At 46.8% G+C, this 25,000-nt stretch overlaps 1 protein-coding gene across 1 annotated transcript in view; it reads left to right on the top strand.

Moving 5' to 3' along the window:
* zbbx (zinc finger, B-box domain containing) overlaps positions 1-25,000 on the top strand; it is a 57,612-nt gene that overhangs the window by 25,064 nt on the left and 7,548 nt on the right. Inside the window, exons 9-17 of the mRNA XM_060075517.1 lie at positions 1,854-2,157; positions 3,984-4,176; positions 6,068-6,165; positions 9,638-9,759; positions 9,961-10,019; positions 10,689-10,858; positions 11,290-12,219; positions 14,047-14,288; positions 16,686-16,875. Of these exons, the coding sequence (XP_059931500.1) occupies positions 1,854-2,157; positions 3,984-4,176; positions 6,068-6,165; positions 9,638-9,759; positions 9,961-10,019; positions 10,689-10,858; positions 11,290-12,219; positions 14,047-14,288; positions 16,686-16,875 (2,308 nt within the window). The remainder of the gene's footprint in view (positions 1-1,853; positions 2,158-3,983; positions 4,177-6,067; positions 6,166-9,637; positions 9,760-9,960; positions 10,020-10,688; positions 10,859-11,289; positions 12,220-14,046; positions 14,289-16,685; positions 16,876-25,000) is intronic.

Here is a 25,000-nt window from a genome sequence, read left to right on the forward strand (position 1 = left end):
CCATAGCTGAATATGGTACTATGCTGATTTTACATAAGCATGTTGGTGTTCAACATCTGTTGTAGTGCAAAACATTCTAAAACTGGTGTAAAATGTTGCTGGCCATATTAATAGACGCGTTGAATGTTATCGTTTTGATTCTGGAATCCCGCACGTAAACTGGTTGCCAAAAAAAGAGCAAAGACGGACGGTTCACTTGACGGAGAAATCGTCACTTTCCTCATATCAGACAACTCGTACCTCTGGATGAAAATGAAGGCTTTCTTTTACTGTCACTTTCCTTTGTAAACCTTTAGAAATAACCTCCCGAATCCTTGTTATAAAGCTGTGTATAATCCCGGACCGCAACAGCTTGTCGGCATGTTGTTAGTGTGTGAATTTCAGCACAGTATCAGCCGAGTTGTCTCTAATTTCCACATTGTTTACTTGCTAACGTTTGTGAATAACAGTGGCTAGTTGGCAGAGTTAGTCTTTTTACACACCAGAAGAGTGTTTATCAGAGCGGAGCCCTGAATGTGACTTCACCCTTCATCTCGTCTCTGTAAACATTGGATGTTGCGCAGCATTTATTATGACGTCATTATATAAACTCTCTCTCAGCACCCCCCACTCGGACTGACTTCCCGCGTCCCTGCCCTGAACAATCTCTCGATTGATCTGTTCATCAGTGGCTTGCGGTGCGCTGAGTCTGGTTTGGTTGCTAGCCCTGACAGCTGGATGAAATTCACCCAAAATGACAGGGCTGGTCCAGAATCTGTCCTTGTTTGTTCGTGTGACGTTGGTGGTTCTGTTTTAGAATAGTGTTGAAACAATGTTTGTTTTTTCGGACTCACTGGGGCCTTTGTTGTTTCTACCTTCAGATATCCATATATTTGGTCACTCCTCTCTGCTGTTGGGTATAAAATCGCTTCGCGTGTGGTAAGACAAAGCGGGGCAAATTTAAACACGCCTAAAAGCACTTCAAAGCACATTTTAAAACTCTTCAGAGACACTTAAGGCTCTCGGCATAACTCATTATTTATGACACTTTATAGGTTAAATAGTTAATCAAATCATACAAAAAATTTAATCTAATTGATTCAGATAAAAAATGGTCGTTAGTTGCGGCCCCTTAGTTTAGATAGCTTGTGTATGTATCCCTGACATACCCACGTATTTGCGGCTTTGCTGAGGGAATGCTAAATTGAATTTTCAAACTCTCCCAAAGCTCGATAACTCAGTGGCTTGACAGGTGTGCTGGTAATAAACAGAGTGGCTGGTGATGTCTCGTGAGTGAGTGCGTCTCCCCGTCGTTTGAGTTTTTTCATTGACGGTCCCAGGCTAGTATTTTGTACCAGAAATAAAAAGTACAGAAGGAAGCCCTGATCGCTGTTGAAAGTGTTTTGGTTTACTAACTGCTGGGTATGGCTGGTGAGGGCGACGGGACAGCTGTCTTGGTTGGTCGGGTGGTTACTGAACGGCATCAAATGAATTTTGACAGCTTTCTGGTGCACACAAAGAAAGGCACATCATTTATTTTCAGCAGCCAATTTTTCGGCCAACCCCAGTAGCCGACAATAAGAGCCACTCCATGACCGAGACGTGTGTGTGTTTCTCTTTTGAGATTTGCACTATGTTTGTGTTTCAATTTTGTTGTGACCAGCGGTAGCTTGTTCTTATCCAATGTCATCTTCCTTGAAAAAGAACAAAACACACACACTACCCTTTTAAAATTTCACAATGCTTTTCCAACTATTTTGTGACCTTGCACGAATTTAAGACGTCGTTCTGGGTATGTGGTGCTGCTCCGAGAACTGGCAGGCTTTCTACTACTGTCCAATATGCGTAATATATTTGTTCCACGGGCTCTGAAGGTAAACCATGCAGGGGATGGAGGGGACCAAGGGGCGACAGACACTGAAGAGGAGGACGAGGAGGAGGATGACGGCAGCGGTGATGGCTTTGACGATGAAGATGACGAAAGAGAGATGGAGGAAGGACAGGAGGGAGTGGAGGGCATCTCCCTTCTGGACGGAGTGTATGATGAAGAGGACTCGGCCCTGGGCTTCCAAAAGGCTCTGAGGGAGTGGAGGGGCCAGGGGACAGGAGAGAGGAGGAGCAGCGGAGGAGGAGAGCAACATGACGAAAGAGGCTGGAGCCCCCCCGAGGACCCTCCAGGTGTCTCTATCATGCACGCACGCACACACACACACACACACACACACACACACACACACACACACACACACACACACACACGCACGCACGCACGCGCGCGCGCGCGCACACACAGATAGGTCTACGGGCACACTTTAAGCAAGGGCTACATTTATCCACACAGAGACACAGACACACACTGATGATGTAGCCTTTTAGGTGAAATGAGTTATCCAGTAACGAGTTACAGGAGTTTTGTTCCCTTGGTGTTACCCTTACTCAGTCACTCTCTCTCACTCTCTCACTCTAAATGCACACACTAAATGCTTAAAGCCACAGCAGGGGTGTAATCGATGGTTGTTGCGTATTGCGATAAGGAGAGCCATCTTGGGGTTGGGGAAACTAAACGATCTGGTGTGTGTGTATGGGTGTGTAGCCAGAAACCCCATCTAAAGCTCATCTGGCAATGTTTATTCCTTTGAATGTGTGTGTTTCTGTTTGCGTTTCTGTGCGTGTTCGCTCGCGCGCGCGTGTGTGTGTGTGTGTGTGTGTGTGTGTGTGTGCACACGCAGATGTGTGTGTGTGTGTGTGTGCACACAGGTGGACAAATATGTGTGCATGAATACACTATGTTTTGTATCTTTAGTCTGTGTGGGGCTGTGTATTATTAGTCCCAACCCTCTAGGTGGTTGTGTGTGTGCATACGTGTATGTGTGTGTATTGTGTGTACTACGGAGGTGTTTGTGCTTTTTATTAGGGCCTCCTATTTTCTCTGCTTTACTGCTTGGACAGACTCCGCTCCTCTCGCCCCTCGCCCCTCGCCCCTCGCCCTGCGCTGCAATTTGCTGCTAGCCCCTCAAGTCCTAATTATTTCTGTCAGACCAATGGCACCCAGGCCCAATTTAAAGCTGCCACTGTGGACTGCCTGAGTGTCTGGGGTACAATCATAACATGCTATTTTTTTTCTCAGACACGCTCTTTCTCTCTCTTACCTCTCTCTCTCTTACCTCTCTCTCACTCTCTCTCTCTCTCTCTCTCTCTCTCTCTCTCTCTCTCTCTCTCTCTCTAAATGTCTTTCTTCTTTTTATTTCTCTTTCTTTCTTTCTCTCTACTTACACAGTGCACACTTTGGCTCCCCTTTTTATTTTTTTTCTCCTCATACACAAGGAGCAGGCAGGGGAGATGATGAGGAAGAGGGTGTGTGTGTGTGTGTGTGTGTGTGTGTGTGTGTGTGTGTGTGTGTGTGTGTGTGTGTGTGTGTGTGTGAGTGTGAGTGTGTGTGTGTGTGTGTGCATATGTGTCACTCACTTCCTTTTTTCAGGTGGGGACAAGCTGAGTAGTTTTGAAGATGTTCTTTTTGTGCGGCTGGTGTCTGCCACGAGCGCTCTTCCTTTATTGTTCGATCACTCTTACTCCGTCTCTCTCTCTCTCTCTCTCTCTCTCTCTCTCTCTCTCTCTTTCTCTCTCTCTCTCTCGCTCTCTCTCTCTCTCTCTCTCTCTCGCTCCCACTCTCACTCTCACTCTTACTCCCTCTTACTCTCCCTATCCTCTTGCTCTCTCTCTCTCCCACTCCCTCTTCCTCTCCCAATCTCTCTCTCTCTCTCTCTCTCTCTCTCTCTCTCTCTCTCTCTCTCTCTCTCTCTCTCTCTCTCTCTCCACTCCCTCTTGCTCTCTCCCACACCCTCTTTTTCCCTCTCTCTCTGATGCTTTCATCTCTTGGTCTGTGACTCCTTCTGCCCTCCTGTCACCAACTTGATCTTTCTTTCTTATCTCTCACTTTCAAACACCCTCCCTTCACACTTTGTTAAACTCTCCCCCTCTTTTTTTTATCTCTCTCTCCTGCCCAGTGGCTATGGCAGCCATAGGAAACCAGGCTGGCCTTCCACTATACAGGGGACCAGAAGGAGGGGGTGGAGGAGGTGGAGAAGGTAGAGGAGGAGGTGGTGGAGGAGAAGGTGGGGAGCGAGTGCCCGTCAATGTGGTATTCCAGGACGACAGCCTCTGTTATCTTGACAGACTGCTCCTCAAGAATCACCGCAGGTACACACACACACACACACACGCACACACACACACACGCTCACACACACACACACACACACACACACACACACACACACACACACACACACACACACACACACACACACACACACACACACACACACACACACACACACCTGTTCTTTGTGATGGCTGAGCTACCTCTCAGTGTGTGTGCACAGTAGCTCTGTGGTGGGGGGCATGTTAAAAATGTGGATACCAACATGTTGATTCCTAGGTTCTGTGTTTTCTTATGCTTGTGGTAGGTGGGCTACATTGGTAAACATGGGCCCAGAGGCAAAGAAAGTCTAACACTGAAGTAATATCACAGACAGTTGAGATAGATGTGTGTTTTAGCCTGAGGACTGACGGACCAAAAGAGAGACAGACTAGTTGTCAGGCATGCAGGAAGAGACAGACTAGTTGTCAGGCATACAGAATGAGAGAGAGAGAGAGAGAGAGAGAGAGAGAGAGAGAGAGAGAGAGAGAGAGAGAGAGAGAGAGAGAGAGAGCGAGCCTAACGAGGAGGCAGACTGGAAGAGAATTTTCAGACAGAAGTTAATTATGCATAGTTTCATTTGGAGGCGGCAAACAGAAAGGTTTCAGTTGAATGAGAAATCGAAGGGATAGGCAAAAGCAGACGCATAGGTATGCTCAAAAACAGAAACAAATATAAAAACAAACCCCAACAACAGACAGCAGAAGCAGTTTGGGGGGAGAACATCGAAGAGAAGAGGGCGGCAGAGAGCAAGAAGAAAATATATCTATAAAAAATAGCCTTGTTCTCACCAAAGTCTAGCTCCAGGTGAAAACACAGCCTCCATGACACACACACGCAAACGCAGACACACACATATACTTAAACCCTCACTCAGAGACCCACACAAAAACAACAATCTCACACACAGACACACACGCATGCACGCAAATAAACCATTCCTGGAGCATTCACACTTATTTTGGGAGACGCATAGCAGACACATCGCACTTCTCTGTGCACAGTACATCTCCATCGTAGGCTCTTTCATGACTCCTCAACAGGAGCCTGAGAGTTAAAACGCTAACCTCCGGTCCTGCACACACACACGCACCCAAACACGCACACACAAACGTGTTCACACGCACACACACACACACTCACACAGACACACACACACACACACACACACACACTACCCATCTATCTTTATATCTATCAATATACACTCACTCAGAGAGAGAGAGAGAGAGAGAGAGATGCATGCAAACACACACACACACACACACACACACACACACACACACACACACACACACACACACACACACACACACACACACACACACACATTGTCTGTTGTTCATTGCCCCTCTCTGCCTGCCTCAGTGGAGCTGTAGCCCGTAGGAGCGGCCGCTGTCCAAAGCGTTTTGTCTGCACTCATTGTGTGCTGCAGGGCCTTTGCTTCAGCAGGTGCCGTACACCAACCCCCGCTCTGCTTAAATGGCTGCTTTCAGAGGAGCCCGGCGGTCAATTGGAGCGCAGGCCAGAGGAATGGAGAGCAGAGAGCAGTCACAGAGTGCCTGGCTGTCGCCCTGCTGGATTGCAGGGGAGTTTCTTGGCTCCACCCCTGGAAAAGAGTGCAGCGGAGCAATCTAGAATGAGGCAATAAGGCAGCACCGGCAGCGGGGCTTAATGGCAAAATGGAGAGGGACTGGCAAGCATGGTGGGGAGAGAGGGAGAGAGGCAGAGAGAGGGAGAGAGAGGGAGAGAGAGGGAGAGAGAGGTACAGAGAGAGAAAGAGGGAGAGATGGAAAACGATTCCAGTTGTTCTGGTAGGATCACAGGGTGAGAGGGAAGGATGTGAAAAAGCATTTATTCGTGTGTGTGCGCGTGCGTGTTTTGTTTCAGAACACCAATCAAACTGCATCGACTGAATGCAGACCCCGGCCTCGATTCAACATCGCTGGCTCACACTCAGGACGGGGGGGCGGACCGCACCCTGACTGGTGAATCTCACACACACACACACACACACACACACACACACACACACACACACACACACACACACACACACACACACACACACACCTATACACACACACACACACACACACACACACACACACACACACACACACACACACACACACACACACACACCTATACACACACACTGCGATATACACACACACACACACACACACACTCACACATCTACACACGCATACAGAATCTCAGCAGGTAACCGCCATGACCTGATAAGCCTTGACAAACGCATGCACACACTGTATCTCCATGATCCCCTGTTCGATGCTGTAAGGAATGCTGACACATCACCTTCTGATGCGTGTGTGAGTTCTACACACTCACGTCTTAACTCCCTGCTGAGACTTTGACAGACGATCCCAGGACAAAGTAATAGTTAATGGATAAGGACAGGGTAGCACACGCACACACACTCACTCACTCACTCACTCACTCACTCACTCACTCACTCACTCACTCACTCACTCACTCACTCACTCACTCACTGATAGACACAAAAAAATACTGACTCACTGATTAACACACACACACGCACACGCACACGCACACACACATCCACACAAACACAAAGGCAGCGGGTCAGCTATATTGGTGCCTGCCCATCCATCCATGGCTGTGTGACGGGTAATCACTGACTGTGATTGTGTGGGTAGGGGGTCTGTTAGAGACAGCTCACGCCTGACAGGGTGAGCCCTGCCTGGAGCTGGGCTAGGGATTGGTGGTGGTGGTGCTGGAGGTATGTGTGTGTGTTTGGGGGACGAGGGGGGTTGTGATGGGTACAACCAGAGAGAGTGTGTTGGTCTGTGGCCTGGAGTTGTGGGGGCCTACAGCTCATCAGTCAGGGGAGTGTGCAGTGTGTGACCGGCCCCCAGCCGTGCGGGCTGTCAAGTGGGACGGACGGACTGGGGGTTATCTCTTCCCTCCCACACGCAGCCACTCGCACGCAAGCACACATACATACACGCACACCTGCGCACCCACACACACGCACACCTACACGCAAACACACGCACCTAGACACACACACACACACACACAAATATACACAAACGCACGAAAACACACACACACACACACACACACACACACACACACACACACACACACACACACACACACACACACACACACACACACACACAGGGATGCCCCCTCCCTCCCAAGGCTGTGAATATCCTCCCATCGCATTTCATATTTCACTGCCTTACTGCTCCTGCATCATGGAGCCCTTGCTGGAGCCCGACGCACACTGACACGTCTTCAGGGGCCGCCGTTCCCGTCCAGCACGTCCCCTGGCGCCGAACCAGGCTTCATTTCTTTAACTTTTGGTTTCTCCGCAACGGTGGGATCAAAGGTCATCATTTCTCGGCAGCCCCAGTCGCTTAAAGGGACACGCAGAGATGTATGTAGGTCGTACAGCGTACCACAGGCCGTACAGCGTACGGCCTGTGGTAACAAGATTCAGACAAGTCGTTTCACGGGACTTTCGCGGGAATTGACAGATATGTTGGCGTTTCACTTATATCAGATGAACAAACGTCATCATAAACACGCCCTTCATTACTTCTGCTTACCCTTTACATCAAACATGACCATGTTTGATGTAAAGAGTCAAGCAGAAGCAGTTGTGGATTTACATACTGACATGGTTTGTCTTTGGGAGTGTGTTGGTCCCTGTCCATTGCTGCGATGATGCTCTGAATCCAATCTTCCTTTGTTAGATCTTATCCAACACACTTCTCCCCTGCCAGTTGCACTTGTTCTTTGCAGTCGTTTGTTAATTAGAGACTTAATTATATTTTACTCACACTGATAAACTAGTTCATTGGAAAGCTATTAAAGGGCTATTCCCCCACAAAAACAAAAAAAAACAACACTATTCACGCAAGATTGACTGTTGAGAGGGCTTTGCATAGCTTACTAATCAAGAAATGTTGTCAAACTTTGTTAGGTGACGCAGTGTTTAGAGCCGTACAATGTGACTCGACCCACATGTAAATTAGGCCAAGAGTCTTCTGCACATGCTTCAGTTGCTCGGCGCAAGTTTTCTGGAACAGTGGAATGCTGAGACCTGTGTGATTTGTTCAAATTATGAAGGCCATACACACATTCACAGAAAATAAAGACCTGAGATTGTGTGCTATCTGCCTGGCACAATTTGAAAATAATACTTCAAATAAGTATACCTAAATTAAATAACAAACCCTAAATTCATTCATCCTTTAATTGTTATATCACTTATTCATGCTGTTGCTGAAGTAATCCTCCAGATATTTATCACGTCTGCTTCATTCCAGATGGGACATTACCAAATTTTAAGTTTGACTTTAAATCCCAATTAGTTCAATTCAACCAGAATCATCTGAAAGATTTATACACACAAGTAACCTTTCATATTTGAAACAAATTGATTCCCATCCTATCATTTGTCAAGCAAAATGAATATTATTTAGCTCATTTAGCTTTTTAGGTGTCCTTCACATTCATTTTAAGTTGAAGCACCTTGAGTCTGCTTCGTGCATAAAAAGTGCTACATAAATGAAGTTCCCTTGCCTTGCCTGAGTTGCCATTCCACTGCTCCCTTCCACGCACCGGCCTCTTCTGAGACATTGAAGACATCCACACCAGTCATTACCCTCATCAGCAACAGTCTTTTTAATTCACCCCTGATGAATAACTGATGTTCCAGTTGTTTTGTGGTGGGAGGCAGATGTTGGGACCTGTCACTCATTTCCCCCCCTGCGGTGGTGGATGTGTCTCCCTCAATGTCAGGTGATAGGCAGTTCCTTCCACCTGCTCCTCCCCTCACCCTACACCCAGGTTCCTGTGTGTGTGTGTGTGTGTGTTTGTGTGTGTGTGTGTGTGTGTGTGTGTGTGTGTGTGTGTGTGTGTGTGTGTGTGTGTGTGTGTGTGTGTGTGTGTGTGTGTGTGTGTGTGTGTGTGTGTGTGTGTGTGTGTGTGTGTGTGTGTTTGTGTGTGTCTGTGTGTGTGTGTGTGTGTGTGTGTGCATAAGTATGTGTGTGATCCATGAATAATGAAAGCTGTTTTTTCTGGAACTATGTAGCGGCAGGGGCACCCCGTCTTAAAAAACGAATTTCCCTGAGCTGTCAGACTCATGTGGCGACGTGATGGAGGGGTGGTTAGCATAAGTGTATGTGTGTGTGCGTCTGTGTGTGTGTCGTGTACAACCATAGATGAAGGAGGAGGTAAAAGTCTGACTCTTTCGCCCTAGGTGGGAGAAAGAGTGAAGAAGAGTGAGAAAGAGCGATTAAACTGAGAAAGGATTAAACTGAATGGACGAGAGAGAGACAGTTTTTGTAGACCGATTCATAAAGTGGAATCTTTGGATGTACATAAAGGAGCTTGGATCTTAGTATTCAATGGGTGTATGCATCAATGTGTGTGTGTGTATCTGTTTGCTTTCAACAGCGGAAGATGAGGACTTCCGACGCTACTATGCATCATTGTTTGCTGTCCCCACCACTAGGGGCAGTGTGGGACCCACAAGCAACTCCCCTGTGTCTTGCCTCACCATAGAAGTGCTGAATGAGGTCAGAACCAAAGAGTCCCCCATTAAGCCTCGTCTCCAGCCCAGTACATAACCTGTCTTCACTAGCATACTACATTTAGACATAGAGACCCAGAGGTACATATGCACACAAGCCAACGGGAATAGTGGAGGATTATTCTCATCCTCACCTTTTATTTCCTCAGCTACAGAAACAGTTTTCTTTTTCTGGTTTCATCCACAGAGTAGCGAGGAGTTACCAGAAACCACTGGTGGTGAACCAACCATCGACCGCAGCGCAATGTGAGAAGCTACACATCATCCTGCCCTGGCACACACACACGCACGCACGCACGCACGCACGCACGCACGCACGCACACGCACACGCACACGCACACACACACAGACACACACTTGTGCACATACATTGAAACACACTCCCTCACCGACCTTGGCATGTAGAGAATCCACAGTTGAATTGCATCACATGAGTGTTTTTTGTAGAGGTCGCTGCTGCGACGGCTTGATGCGATTAGCGTAGGAGCACGCAGGAAGATTCAAAAAAGCCCGTCTCGAGGGACATAAACTAAGGGAGACGCACGGAGGGAAGGGATAATCAAGCCTAGAAAGCACAGGCAGAACGGGCTGCTGCGCAAGGATTTCTTTGAGGGCTATCGATTCCGTGAACAACTCGGAGACCTTCCCCTCTTTTATTATTGATCGCAGCCTTGATTCAGTGCTCTGTAACTTATCGCTGTTGTAGTCTGTGCTGCCTGAGAGATATTTTTAGATAAACACCAACACTGACAGCCGCTTGACCGCGGTTTGTTTCGGGAAACACCAAAACAACATTCTCCAAGGGGGGTAGTTCTCAGAGAAAACACCCGCAACCCCACATTTGCAGTATGAAGGAAAAAATCCTTTCGCAAATGCTACACACTTCATAACATCATCGTACTTCTCTCACTCAGGCGTCCTTCCGGGCAATGTTGCTCCAATAAAGAAAGTGAAGCAGGCGCCCCGGTCGGCCCCCTGCAGCTTCACTCTTTTACCTCTGGTCGGTCGGGACCTGCAAAGCACTCGTCAGCGTCAGCAGATTCTACAGAATACAGAAGTCTTCGTACACAGCTTTCTACAAAACGTAAGCTCACACTTCAGCAAAACAACAGTGAGTAGCGATTCATTTTAAGATTTGTGTCTGCAACGGTGCTTAAGTCTGGCAAAAATACAAATCAACCCAGGCGGCTGCGGCATATAAATGGGGTCCCTTAAGTTGCAAACAATCCACCCATAACATCTGAATGAATATAAGATGATCCCTCGCTTTGACATTCTGGTCGTTGTACATTTTTCATTTGATTCCAGAACAAACAAAACAGAACCAAATCTTATCCAAAACATGCACGTTTTTCTTTATTTTTTGAGGTGACATGACGTATCTTGTCACCGTGATAAATAAATACATTCCTTACTGTGTTTTTCATTTCCGGCATGGCGTTAAATCCTGCGTGCCAAGTTTTCCATTTGATTGTGTGCATTGTTGCTCACCCCCTGCAATTCTTATCATGACAGAGTTCTCGTCGTCGCACGGCCCTACAGGCGCTTATCCGAGGGCGGCCGAGACGACTACAGAGTCGCCCCGGAGACCTGCCTCAACGTCACGAGGGTCCCCCATTCCTCCCAGCGCCAGAGTCCACGAATCACAGGCCCCCGCGCCGTCGTCTCCCACCGCCTCCCTGCGTCTCTCCAGCCGATCCCTCCCCCCCTGCCCCGCCGCCTCTCCCCTCTGTCCCAACACCCGGGGGTCGCCTCCCCCCACCCACCTCTCCCTTCGCTCCACCTTCACTCTGACGCCGTTGACCTCCGTCGACGTAGCTCTTCTTCCCGGGCTTGACCCGGAGACTCTTCCCCCGGCGGCGGCGGCGGCGGCGGGCGTAGAGGGGCCGGCGTCCCGGGCCGCCTCGTCCCTCAGAGGGTCCGCGGCCTCGGCCCTCTCACCCGGGCGATGGCGCTCCACGCACCCCCTGCCCCCTGTCCCCCCGGTTTCATCCGATCCAGAGGAGCGCCCCCCCACCGTCACCTCACCGCCAACCGGGGGGCCTCCCTCCCACCTCCCTCCTTCCCCCGAGGTACAAACCCCCAGCCCCAGTCCTCCGAAGCGGTCATCGCCCTCACCCCTCCCGCCCAGCGGCCTCACGGACCAGGGAGGCAGGCCAGTCAGCCAGGGGGGCCGGAGGTCAAGCGGCTCGTCTGTGAACCACCCGCCCGCTCCGGCTCCTTTCACACCGGGGACCGCTGCTGAACCCTGGCGGGTCCGCACGTCCACACCTGATCCAGAGGATCCATTGGTTTCCCGTCCCTCTGACCTCGCGCGCGGGGGCCGAGGTTCAAGCCTTCCGTCCTATCCAGATCTACACTGTTTCCAGGACGATCCCCCGAGCCGTGATAGTGGCAGACCCGGAGGCTTCATCCAAACAGACGAGGAGACATCTGGAACTGGGGGTATGTCATTGTGTGTCGGGGCGAGTGTGTGTGTGCATGTGTGTGGGTTTGCATGTGTTAACAAGGTTTTTCTCCGCCTTTAAGTTTGTACGTGAATTTAGGTATGAATTGAGGATTGATATGGATTTGAGGTTACGGTTCGGTCATAATTGAATTTAGTGATGGGAAGGTTGTATTTGCCTTACGCAATGAACGCTGATCAAAAGAATAAATGCATATTGTGTGCGCTCACACAATATGTAGCATAACTCCTGCTGTGTTTTATTTTTCATTTTGTTGCTTTCTTCGCCTGGGAGTCTCGATTAAAAGCCGTTGTTTACAGGAATAAAAGGCTGGGGTTTAGACAACAGAAGCAATCTGTGCCAAGCTGTCAAAGCCAATTTATGGTCCATGAATTTAATAAAAAAATAAATACATTATTTACAAAAGTTAATACCTTACATAACGCTGCAACATATTGCACTATGAGGAATAGCCATGTTATTTCCCTATACACACATATGTCTCCAAAGGTTTGCAGGTAATGAAGTTCTGGTCACCAATAACACTGACACACTCACACAAACAGACACACACACACACACACACACACACACACACACACACACACACACACACATAGTGTGTGTGTGTGTGTGTGTGTGTGTGTCACTTTGGGCACTTTGGGCCAAAAACACCCAAGAGAACAGTTCCCTCATCAATGGTTTCTTGGAATGTGTTTCTCCGAAAGAGTGATAGCCTTTTTTACTTAATGAACAGGGAAAAATTCCTCAGAAACAAACGTCTCCAGAATATGCATGTATTAAAGAATGCACACCCACTTATCATAATCCCCCTCATCCGCGAACAGCCATTCGCTACACTATTTTACACTTGGATTAAAAAGTACAACTCCAGTATAATTGAATTGTCTAAATACATGGGATATCTTAGTCAAAGGACTGGGCCTAAGCTCGTCTTCACTGGTCAATGTAGGTTGAGTATTATACACGTTTTTTCATGGGGTGAATGTTAAAGGAATATGCCATCGTGGCAGATTTTTTAACCTGCGGGAAAACGTTATTGTTCGTGAGGCGTAACGTGGCGAACTCATTTTGTTTTCACAGAAGACGAGATTCGCTTACGTTAGCCAACACAAAAAAATATAGAAAAACGTTCCAGCAGCCCTAGTTTTACACACGCACACACAGACATACACATATACACGCACACACACACCCGCACACACATACACACACACCCACCCACCCGCAAATACCTACATAAACACACACACGTTTGCAAATAACCACACACACACACACACACTCACACACTCCCAAACATGCAGCCAAAGACCAATTGTTTCTAATTGCACGTTGTTGTTTTGGCTGATTTTGTATTTGTCTAGCAGCGCTTAATATGAGGGAATGGGAACTCAATCATCGCCAAGGTCGCTCGAGAACAGCATTCCGGGTTGTCTTTTGACAATAGAGCTAGGACACGTTGGTTTACCGACGCTAAGCAAGTTAAACCAAGGACAGCCCGGCATTAGGAACGACCGAATCCAACTCAATTTGAGAGGTTATTTTCTTTGGGGAAGGTTTGTAAACACATTTAAACTTGGTTCAATGGTGGCAACTTGCTTTCAGGTTCACTTCCTTCCATCCAAACAAATGTCCCATCACTACGCAAGAGGCGACAATGTAGAAACGGAAAGAGTCCCAGGGAGCCCGAGGCCTTGCATACAGAGTGACGTCCTGCTGGGTCGTAGTGGAAGGCTGTCTGAGCCAGGCTTTCGGACAGTCTTTGGTGTGTTTCCGTAATGTCTTCTTTTCTCGCCTGCAGACGCCGAGGATGACATGTCTATCGACAGCCTGGGACTGACGCTGCATGACGGAGCCTCCTCCGATGAAGACGAGATGGAGGAGGACGGTGGGGGGTCAGGCGAGTGGCGGTTGAGGGATGAGGACCTCGTCCGCGCCTCTATCGCAACATCAGAAGGTTCCCTGGTTCCTGAGGGCTCTGGATCAGAACAAGAGCCAGACGCAGAGACAGGCGAGGCCGGGTTCCAGTCAAAGCCGTCCAGGGTCAGTTTGCTCACCCCCTCCTCCCCTCTGTTCCTCTGCCATGTTCCCATAGTGGAAAAAAAAATGAATCACTTTTTTTGTAATGTTGTCTTATGTTTTGTTGGTAGACGGAATTGTCTGCTTCCAACTTTGGAAGCAGCTAGATGATTTTAACAATTTGAACAAAACAACAGGGCTGAGTGACATTTTGTTGCTAAACAAGCCTAGCAATTGATTTCCACATAACTAACTGATACTGATACTGAGCTATTTCACTGCGAAAATGAAACGCTCCTGAATAACACAAAACAAGACAAAAAATATATATATATATCATGAGCAGACAGCATAAAACACGAAGAAGTGTTCACAAAGGTTTACTCCTATGAAAAAAATTCAATAGAATAAAATTGACCGGTGTGACCGTATCCAAATGGCATAGCACCAGCAAAAATGAGTACACGTAGTGTGTTGCCATCACTGCTAATTGCCTTTGATATCTCATCTACGGCTCCGAAACACCCAAGGCTATCGCGTTGAAAGCATTACCTTGCCAGCGCAGAGAAAGAAAAGAGCAGACAGGCATTGAGACAGAGGGAGGGATTAAGAGTTAGTTTTAAAAAAAAGGAAATCACAGATGGAATGCTCCTAAATGACCTATTCCGATTCCTGAGAGCTTCAATCTCTTTTTCTCTGGTAGACTTTGTATTACTTCTTTCTCTGCTCTCTTTATCTCCTTCCGTATAGTACTCTGTCACCCTCTCTCTCTGTCTCTCTCTGTCTCTGTGTCCGTCTGTCTCTCTCTCTTTCTTTCGCACTCCAAAACAGAGAAATACAGATGGAAGAAAACATGCTGTGATACAGCAGCAGATAAAGAAAAGTGGGAGCAGAGAGTGAGAGGAAGAGAGAGATTTCTCCTTTCCATGCAACTTTTATCCCTCCTCCATCTTTCTTCTTTAACTCGTTCATTGTGAGTCAACTCTCTCTCTTCCTCTCTCTGTTGCTCTCTTTCTTCCACTCTCTGTTTTCTGCTGCTTTAATTTTCATCATGAGGGATTCGGGTCTCCAGGAAGACAATTTAGCTATGCAGTTCTCTCTCTCTCTCTCTCTCTCTCTCTCTCTCTCTCTCTCTCTCTCTCTCTCTCTCTCTCTCTCTCTCTCTCTCTCTCTCTCTCTCTCTCTCTCTCTCTCTCTCTCTCCATTGTTGTTCTTTTTTCGCTTCTCACTCTTTTCTTTCCCCCCCCCCCCCTCCTCCTCCTGGTCCTTCTCCTCCACTCATTCTTTGCGCTCCGTCCCTCGTGGTAACAAACACAATACTCCCTAAAGCCCCAATGCCCCCCCCCCCCCCCCCTCTCCCCCCCCGTCTCGTTTGATTCTGTGTCGCGTTTCCCCGAGATCAGTGTCCTCCGCCGTCTCCTGGCGCTACGGCTAGCATGCTAATGCATCCGATCTAATCTCAACAGTGCCTCCTCCCCTCCCCACCCTCGACTCCGCCGGAAAGGGGTGTGTGTGCTTGTGCCTGTGTGTGTGCGTGTGCATGTGCGTGTGTGTGTGGGAAGGCTGGATCGGGTTGGCCGTGGGGTTGTGAAGGCGAGGTGAATTGGGGGGCACTCTTTAACTGGAAGTCCAGCGTCTAAGTTTTCCCGGGCAGCTCTGCCGGCTCGGGGGGGGGGGGGGGGGGGGGGGGGCAGTTAATTGAAAACCAATGGGGGGCAGTTAATTGAAAACCAATTCATCCCACGGGAAACAATGAAACCTAATGTGTGTGTGTAGTTAGAGTGGTGGATGGTTGTTTTGGGGCCGTGTGTCTGTCTGTCTGTGTGTGAGTTTTACTCTCCAGGGAAGATACCCTATTCTTATTCATTCAAGCTGGTCGACGGACAGGAAAGCACTCTGGCTGTTTATTTTTGTATTCAACACTGACTTACCTGGTGTGATAGAGGTTGAACTCGCATTGAATGTTAATTAACTCTACATTTGAATACATCGGGTTGTGGCGGCAGCCACGGGCCCTTAAGCTCCATGGCTGGCTCGTTGATTCCTTGCTCCCCCATACCTTATTCGTCCACGCCTCTTTTCATGTCTCCCTCTGATCTCCACTCAATGGATCTCTCAGGTGGTCACTCCTCCTGGGCACAGTGGGCCTACTTCACACAAAAAGTATTTTGCTAATATTCAGATCGATTTCACTGCAGAAAATAAAATGTAAAACTAACGATTATGATGCCAAAAATAGCAACGTTGATGCAGAAAAGCGGTAGAGGCATCGATCGGATATTGAGCTTGAATGAGCTGGCCCTTCATAACCGATGTGGGGAAACACTGCGCCAATCAATCAATGTCGGGCTAAATTTCCCTTTCTCCTTCTCCAACTCTCTTTGTGTTGCGTTCAACGTGGCGGTGTCCTGCGTTCTCCAGGCGCTGCAAGCCTTGGCCCAGAGAGCTTCCTCTGGTCAGGAGCGGCGTGGCGGCGGCCTGGATGGGTTCCTGACTCTGGGTTTGGACCTCCAGTCCACCAGCTACGGCGGTCCTCCGGAACACACAGAGCCCAACGAGGAGAACCAGCGGGACCCAATGCAGCCGCCGGGCCCAGACACATTCCACACAGGTGGGTCAGGAATGTCCTGTGGTCTCCGTCTCTTATCTTGTGTGTGTGTTTACGAATATATATTTACATTGTGTTGTTATATTAACATATCTAATATATACGTATGCATATGTACATGTACAGTGTTTATACACGTCGATCTATATATGTGTTTGCAGGTGTATTTGTAGATGTATAGAGGGATTATCAGTCTACGTCACTCTACGTCACTCTCCGCTCTACGTGCATGTCGTTGGCAGAAAGAGACGAGAGCGACAAGAGCCGCAATCATGTCTTGTTGTGCGGTTGGTTGCACAAACCCTTTTAATAAGACTGATTATCCCATTTATTCTACTTCTTGCTTCTACTTCTTGCTAATAATTATGCTTTTTCATATTCGTATTGCATGCTTATTAAATGTATACTCTGTTTGAGTTCATATCCCTCAAAAAGTAGTCCCCTTTAATTATGATCGATCAAACATGTTTTTGACACCTCGAAGGGCATTATCCCGCTTATACAATGGTCACTTGCCAAAGAAAATAAATAAAGATCATTCATTTATATTTTCAAGCGTTTTACAATCCAAATATATATTTTTTCACATAAATAGGATGGACCATGGCTAAAACTTGGCAACGGAGAGCTAACGTTATGGATTGTACATATTTATAATTTGAAATTCGTCCAAGCCTTTATGCCACGGATACTCTAGGGTCTATAGCATGTTACCTCGTTGTCTGATTACAGTTTAATTCATTTTTCACAATTTACCAGCTCTCGTTTTGAAGAATAATCACCTCACCATTCATTTCAACGGGAATCGCGACGGTCTATAATTTCAACATAAAGTGTACATATTTATAATTCGAAATTCGTCCCAGCCTTTATACCACAGATACTATAGGGTCTATAGCATAACCACATTTTCTGATTACAGTTTAATATAATAGAAAGCTGACAACATCGCTAATTATCACCGCAACTGCAAACTAACCACACAGAGATAACCATGGCAACCGGTCAAACAAATTGTATTATTGCCATCTTTCTGCATGCGCATCCGCCGTGTTGATAAACAAATAATCCCCCTATAGATTCTCAGATCAAACTTGCCTGAGAAAGTGCCCTGCTGCTGCAGATTCGATTCTGTAGATTACCTCTGTGTCAGACTTGCCTGGAGATACTTTCCAATTTGCAAACGTTATTCATATCACAAAGGCCTCATAATGGGATTTAGAACAAATATGTAAAAGCGTAGAGCTTACAAGAGAGATGAAAATGAGTTTTACACCCAGAGGAGCCACGGCTACTCTGTGGAAGTGAGGGAAACGGGACAACCCCGGATAATTTACTGCCGGTGGTCCGAGGGGATGTTTCCTAAAATGCCTTCGTTTTTGTGGTAGGGTTGTGTGTGTTTGCCTATTGTGTCTGTGTGGTATACCAATGCGTCTGTGTTTGCCTGGATTCTGTATCCGTTTCCTCCCAAATTTGAGTGCATTTGTGCAGAATATGACGGTTTTTCAGCTACGTTTTATACTAGCTTGTACAATGGCAAATACTCCCAAGGAAGCACAACATTCCAGTATTGTTGTGTCATTTTGTCGCCGTTTTCTTTCTACATCTTCTGCTCAGAGCTGTAGACAGAGCTGTCTTTGGCATTTGTGTGAAACACTTAGCCGACCTCAACTCCTTTACCTACACAAACCGACACAAAGTCACACCTTGTTGGACGTCTGCCAATCTTCCCTAGCATCACGTGGCCCTGGCTAAACCGAATCCTCGTTCAACAAGTGATGCCGTGTCCAACTGTAGACCTTGCACTTTCGGATGTCACCAGTGACATGGAGAATTTTAATGGATTTGATTATTTGTAACCCTACAGAAGACAATTCAAATTGCATCTTCCCCGATCCACTGATATTTGGTACTTGTGTTACATAACTCAATACAAATGTGTTGACCTTGCAGTGTTGTCCAAGGTGTCCCTCACCTGACCTCTACCATGTGGATGCGTACATAGCACAATCTCTAGATGACAATATGCAGCTTTACACGTTGCCGTCCTACTATCTTTGTAAGGAAAGAACTATGGAGGTAGATTTGTGTCTTTATAATGCAATCAAACAAATTAGGTTTGAGAGCAAAACTATCGACACTGCAATCAAAAAATGTTTTATTGCAAGTAAAATAAAGTTGATAAAAAATTATTAATGGGAATCCAAAAGTTTTGTTTGTAAATCCAAAAGTATTGTTTGCGAATCCAAACGTTTTGCTTGCGAATCCAAAAGTTTTGCTTGCGAAATCAGCTCAACAGCAAGCAAAGCTTTTGGATTCGCAAGCAAAACTTTTGGATTCGCAAGCAAAACTTTTGGATTCGCAAGCAAAACTTTTGGATTCGCAAACAAAACTTTTGTTAAATTTTTTGATTACATTTATTCCAGTGCAATAATTTTTTTTTGGATTGCAGTGTCGATAGTTTTGCTCTCAAATCTATTTTTTTATTGCTGTGTGGAAAGTTTTGCTCTCAAACCTATTCTGTTTGATTGCATAATAAAGACACAAATCTACCTCCATAAAGAACACTTTAAATAAAATGCAAACCACCATTTTTTTTATATGGGTATCATCAAACAAATTGTATGTTAGGTGATCTTTTGGGTTATTAAGGCTAGAAACCTACAGTCTATAAAATAAATGTTTTGATATTATACAGAAAAATGTATGTCGTCTTGTTAAAAAATTCAATGCATCTCAATTGTTCATATGTATAGAATATGTGTATATAGGTTTTACAACTAATCGTTTTAATTTGAAGTAGCCACCCACCCATACAGGCCAGTTTAAGGCAGATCTCTTGGTTGATCTGGTTAACTGTTGCCCCTTTACTCAACCCTCACATCAAACCCTGTAGATCCTTCCAAGCGATTCCTCTTCGTGGTTTCCCTCAGTGGACTCCCTTCCTTCATCATTAGTACAAGGATATCCAAACATTATGATAATATCTTTCTGCCCTTTCCTTATGTTTGCACTACCAACATGTTTGCCGTTTCACATGTAGAGGCCAGTGGGAGGCTTATTGTGTTCTAAGGGTAATCATTTTCATCTGCAGAGGTGCAGCCAGGAATCTTGGTAGAATTCATTGTGCAATTACTCTATAATCGTATAATATAATAGCACAGACTACTGCACACCACTGCTGTTGTGGGGATTTTTCCAGGTAGAGGAGCTTGTTTTTTCGCCTATCGCCTCCCATTGGACCTTGCACTGTGTGCACATCTAGACAGCTTATAATGAAGCAATTTGTATTAACTTATTAATATTGATTACATCATTCAATATGAACATGTTTAGATACGTCAGTGGGCAGATAAAACCTGTGGGTGCTTTGCCAAGAAGTGTTTCGGTTATCATCGGCTTTTCAATGCCTTGTGCTTGATGAAGTGCAAAACCTCTCAAGCCAAGGCGTTATTGTATGGTATCAATTAGCGTTGTATAGACGTCTGTCTTTTAGGGCTGGGCGATAAACCGATTTTATCGATTAATTCGAGTGTGTAGCTCACGTCGTCTTGTTTAAATGAAAGTCGGTTTTCTCTTCAACATCCGCAAACGCTTCCCTCTCAGCTCCCGTAGTTCGGAATGGGTTCAGCCCTCCCCCCGCACAGAGCGTGCATTTACCAAAGTGATACACAAACATGGCAGCGAGTGTGACAAGTTGTATACCACAATTTATTCATGTATGAGGTAAACATAGTTTTGAGGTAAACATAGTTAATTTGTAATATATCTGTGTGGTTTAATAATTAGTCGATCTGTTGGTTATTCGTCGATCTGTTGGTAATGCCTCGGGGCTCCAGTAGGGGGTTTGCGCTCCACTTCCTCATTCAATACAGACGAGTGAAGGAAAGAGTTGCGTGTGTGTTTTTCCTCATTCTTCTCCCTTTTTTAAGGTAATTACCGTTTGCAAAACACTGTATATTTATGACCAGTGTTGAAAGTTTGAATGTTATGTTGGCACTTTATCAGAAGTCCTCTTATCATTAGTAATATTTTATGTTTACAGAAATATTAAATTTTTAATTTTTTATATTTTATATATTTTACATTTTATGTTATGTTACAGGTTACACTGTTTACAATGGCAGGGCCTGCCATAATGCTTTTTTATGCAAATCGATATAAATCGGAAATCTGATTTTAGGCCATATCGCCCAGCCCTACTGTCTTTACTTCTGTATGCCTTCGCAGAATTTCAAAATACCGTATTTTCCGCACTATAAGGCGCACTTAAAAGCCTTTAATTTTCTCAAAAAACGACAGTGCGCCTTATAATACGGAGCGCCTTATATATGGCGAACACACGAACAATGGCCCCGTCCACACGGAGCCGAAATGGGCGAAAACTATCCGATTTCGTTGTATGCGGTTCAGGGATATCTCCGTAAAGACAGTCATTTCGAAACCGCATCGAGCTGTAGAAACGCTGTGGTAAATATTCAATGCGCTGGTTCTCCACAGAAAGGGTGGAGCGCATCAAACCTACGCGGCGTGCGCGCTGAATACAAACATTCAGTCGCGAGGAGATTCAACCTTTTAAATTGAGCAGAAATAACGTAGCTAACGTTTGACTTAGCGGTATCAGACTGTGTTTCTTTTATGTGTTTACAACTGAACAAGGCTGGGAGATATTGTTAATATGTACATTAACGTTTGAACATCGTTACCATGGGAGTGAATGGAGTTGTCAGAACGCTTAATAAAGTTTGACTTTATCTGACTGTTTTGTTGACATTCCCTTTAGCACAGCTCGGTCTAGTGGATGCATAACGCAGTTATCAGACTGCAGTCAAACGTTGCAGTATTTTCTATTCTAAATTCTAAATTCTAAAATAGGCCATTCATTGAAGGTGCGCTTTATAATCCGGTGCGCCTTATAGTGCGGAAAATACGGTAAGTACTTTGTCATTATGCTTTTCCCAAAAATCGATATTTTCCAAGGACAGTTAATGAAGCTCTATTATAGGGGTGAGGTGTGACTCCTAACACCTAGTTATTGGTCACCCTACTTGGGAATGTAATGCGAGTGCAGAGTTATTGGGCACTCGTTTGGCTACCTAGACAGGTGCTAAATGTCCTCCACCCATTAAAGAACACATTGGATTTAAAGGAACATCATTTTCAGATGCTATGCACACCTTGATAACCCTTAAAGATACAATTAGAAGTAATTACGTTAACATTCTGTTGTCAAAAACTTTGAATCAATAAATAAGTAAAGCAGTGCTCTGTCTGCACCAGCCCTCCAGCTTCTCTAAGAGGGCCCCCGGGATCCGGACCCACACCTCCAAATTGGATCGGACCTAAGATAATGGCTTCTCAGAAGGGAAACAGACAGTGTAATTTCTGCAGCCACATGTTGCTCAATGCACTGCCTAGCAGCGTCCGAGACTGCAGCATTACAAGAGGTTCACACAGAGGTTACTGTTTTGATTGTGCACAGGTTTTTATTTTCATTTTTTTTTTTTTTTATAATTCAAAGTTTAGTTGCTCAAGTAGATTGCTTTAACCCGGAATGATCTCATCAAAGGGGGCTCCCTTTTGGCAGCACCCCCCCCCCACCGCGCGCCTCCTCGTCTGCTGCTGGTTGGCTTTGAGGAAGCCGCCCATCCCCGGGTTTTTTTGGCTCACTCTGGAGCCAGCGGCGGCTAAACGAGACTGACAGAAGAGCCTCCCGCTAGGACGCTGCACCCCCCCCCCCTCCCCCCATCTCACCCCCTTCCCTCCATCCGGTTCTCTCCCCTACCCTCCCTCTCTCCTCCCCTATCTCCTCCTCTCTTCCCTCTATCTCCTCCATCCCTCTGTCTCTCCCTTCCTTCCCCTCTCAATCTCTCCCTTCCTGTCTCCCCCTTTCTCCTCCCTTCCTATCCCCCTCCCTCTCTCCCCCTCACTCTCTCTCGCTCCCTCCCGCCGTGTCTCTCTCTCTCACTCCCCACTAACTCTCACCCTCCCCACCTCACCCTCTCTCCTCCCTCCCCACCTCACCCCCTTCCCTCCCTCCCCGTCTCCCCCTTCCCTCCATCCGGTTCCCCCCCTACCCTCCCTCTCCCCCTTCCTCCCTCCCTCTCCATCTCTATCTCCCCTTCTCTCCCCATCTCTCTCCCTCCCTCCCCTCTCACTCTCTCCCTCCTCCTTCCCTCTCTCCCTCCTCCCTCCCTCCCCCCTCACTCTCTCTGCCCCTCTCTCTTCCTCCCTCCTCACTCTCACCCTCCCTATCTCCCATCCCCCCCTCTCCCTCCCTGCACGCTGCAGCCAGACGCTCGAACAGCGAGTTGCCTCCACTGCCGTCGTTAAAGCGGCAAAGTTAATGAGGGAGAAAGGTTAGAGAGGGGGAACATCACCTTGACAACGGCCCACATCGTTTATGCCCCGCCATCGCTCCATCTGTCTCCTGTTTTTATTTTTGTATTTTTTTTGGGAGGAGGTTGTTTTTTCTCGGCACGGCTACGATCCAACAGGTTTTATACCTTTTCACCTTTCTTGTCCTTCCAATCTCTCTCTCTCTCTCTCTCTGTCTCTCTCTCTCTCTCTCTCTCTCTCTCTCTCTCTGTCTCTGTCTCTGTCTCTGTCTCTGTCTCTGTCTCTGTCTCTCTCTCTGTCTCTGTCTCTGTCTCTGTCTCTCTCTCTCTCTCTCTCTCTCTCTCTCTCTCTCTCTCTCTCTCTCTCTCTCTCTGTCTCTGTCTCTGTCTCTGTCTTTGTCTCTGTCTCTGTCTCTGTCTCTGTCTCTCTCTCTGTCTCTGTCTCTGTCTCTGTCTCTGTCTCTGTCTCTGTCTCTGTCTTTGTCTCTGTCTCTGTCTCTGTCTCTGTCTGTCTCCCTCTCCCTCTCCCTCCATTTACCTCTTTCACCCGCACTCTCTGCAAGCCAGTCAGTCAGAAAATGAGGTTGTTAGGTTGCAGCCACTGTGTGTGGGGCTGTTTGTTCACACAGAGAAAGACTCAATCAGAAAGGACGGACCTGCCATTATAGACAACCAGTTCCAATGGTATGCTAAGCAAACAGGAAGATAAATCCAACAGGTTAGGTGTAAGCACAAATAGATGGATAGATATATCTTTACATGGCACACTGACTACCATTTAGTTACTTTGCAGATGCCTTTATCCAGAAGGCCATGGAATCTAGATACATGCCTCTGTCTTCAGTGTCAGCATGAAGCAAGTATCAGATCTCCTGTTGACTGCAGTCATTGGGAGATCGATCCTGGATCCAATCTCCAGTGCCCCTATACATCCATCTTGTGCACAGGATGGATGCATGAAAATGGACCACAGGCAGGTAGAGCGAACCACAAGGCCGTGCACACAGACAAGCAAGCAGGCAGGCAGAGTCACAGGCTGGTGGATGGTCTGACCAAGAGTGGCAGGACAAGACATACAGGGTGAGCCTTGCAGCCATCCAGGGAGACAAAGCAGCCAGTGGCCAGAGCGGGGCAGAGGATCCATTCATCCCGACAGACTGAGAGACTGGCGAAACGGGACTCAACTGGCATCTTTATCGCCGCCCTTATCCGGACACGTTGCTCACTGTCCATGGAAAATCGCTGCCCTTTCTTTTTCTTTTTCCTCATCTGATGGCAAAGCGAGAGTGATCTCTCCTTCTATTTTACCCCTCTAACGAAAAGCTAATCTGATTTCCATCTTGTTTTTTTTCTCTATTTTGTCTGCACATGATTCAGGCCAGTTACCGATCGGGGCCACGCTTCGGACGATCAATCCCATCAATTGATTGATTGGCTGACTGCCAGAGTGTAAGCGATTCCCTGTGTTGTAACCATTGGGTTTTTTATCTCAACTGTCCTGGGCCGGCTCCACCCCCTGTCAAGCAGTAACAGGCTCGGACTGGATTACGGTCACATGGTTGCGATCGCTATCCGAGGCTATTAGGTAATCGGGGTCAGGTTGAGTGTCGTGTCATTAACATGCACGACCCCCAGCTCACTTCACAGTCTCTGTAAGGATGTTAAGTCCTTGAGGAGACTGCATGCGCTCCAGTGTTCAGGATTGTTATTTTTTTTTTGGATTGGGATCAAGGTTCCCCTGATTATAACCCTCTGCCTTTATCACGCTGGCGCACGAGACACATTGTTTA

The sequence above is a fragment of the Gadus macrocephalus genome, chromosome 16, assembly GCF_031168955.1.
Source record: "Gadus macrocephalus chromosome 16, ASM3116895v1".
Lineage (NCBI taxonomy): Eukaryota > Metazoa > Chordata > Actinopteri > Gadiformes > Gadidae > Gadus > Gadus macrocephalus.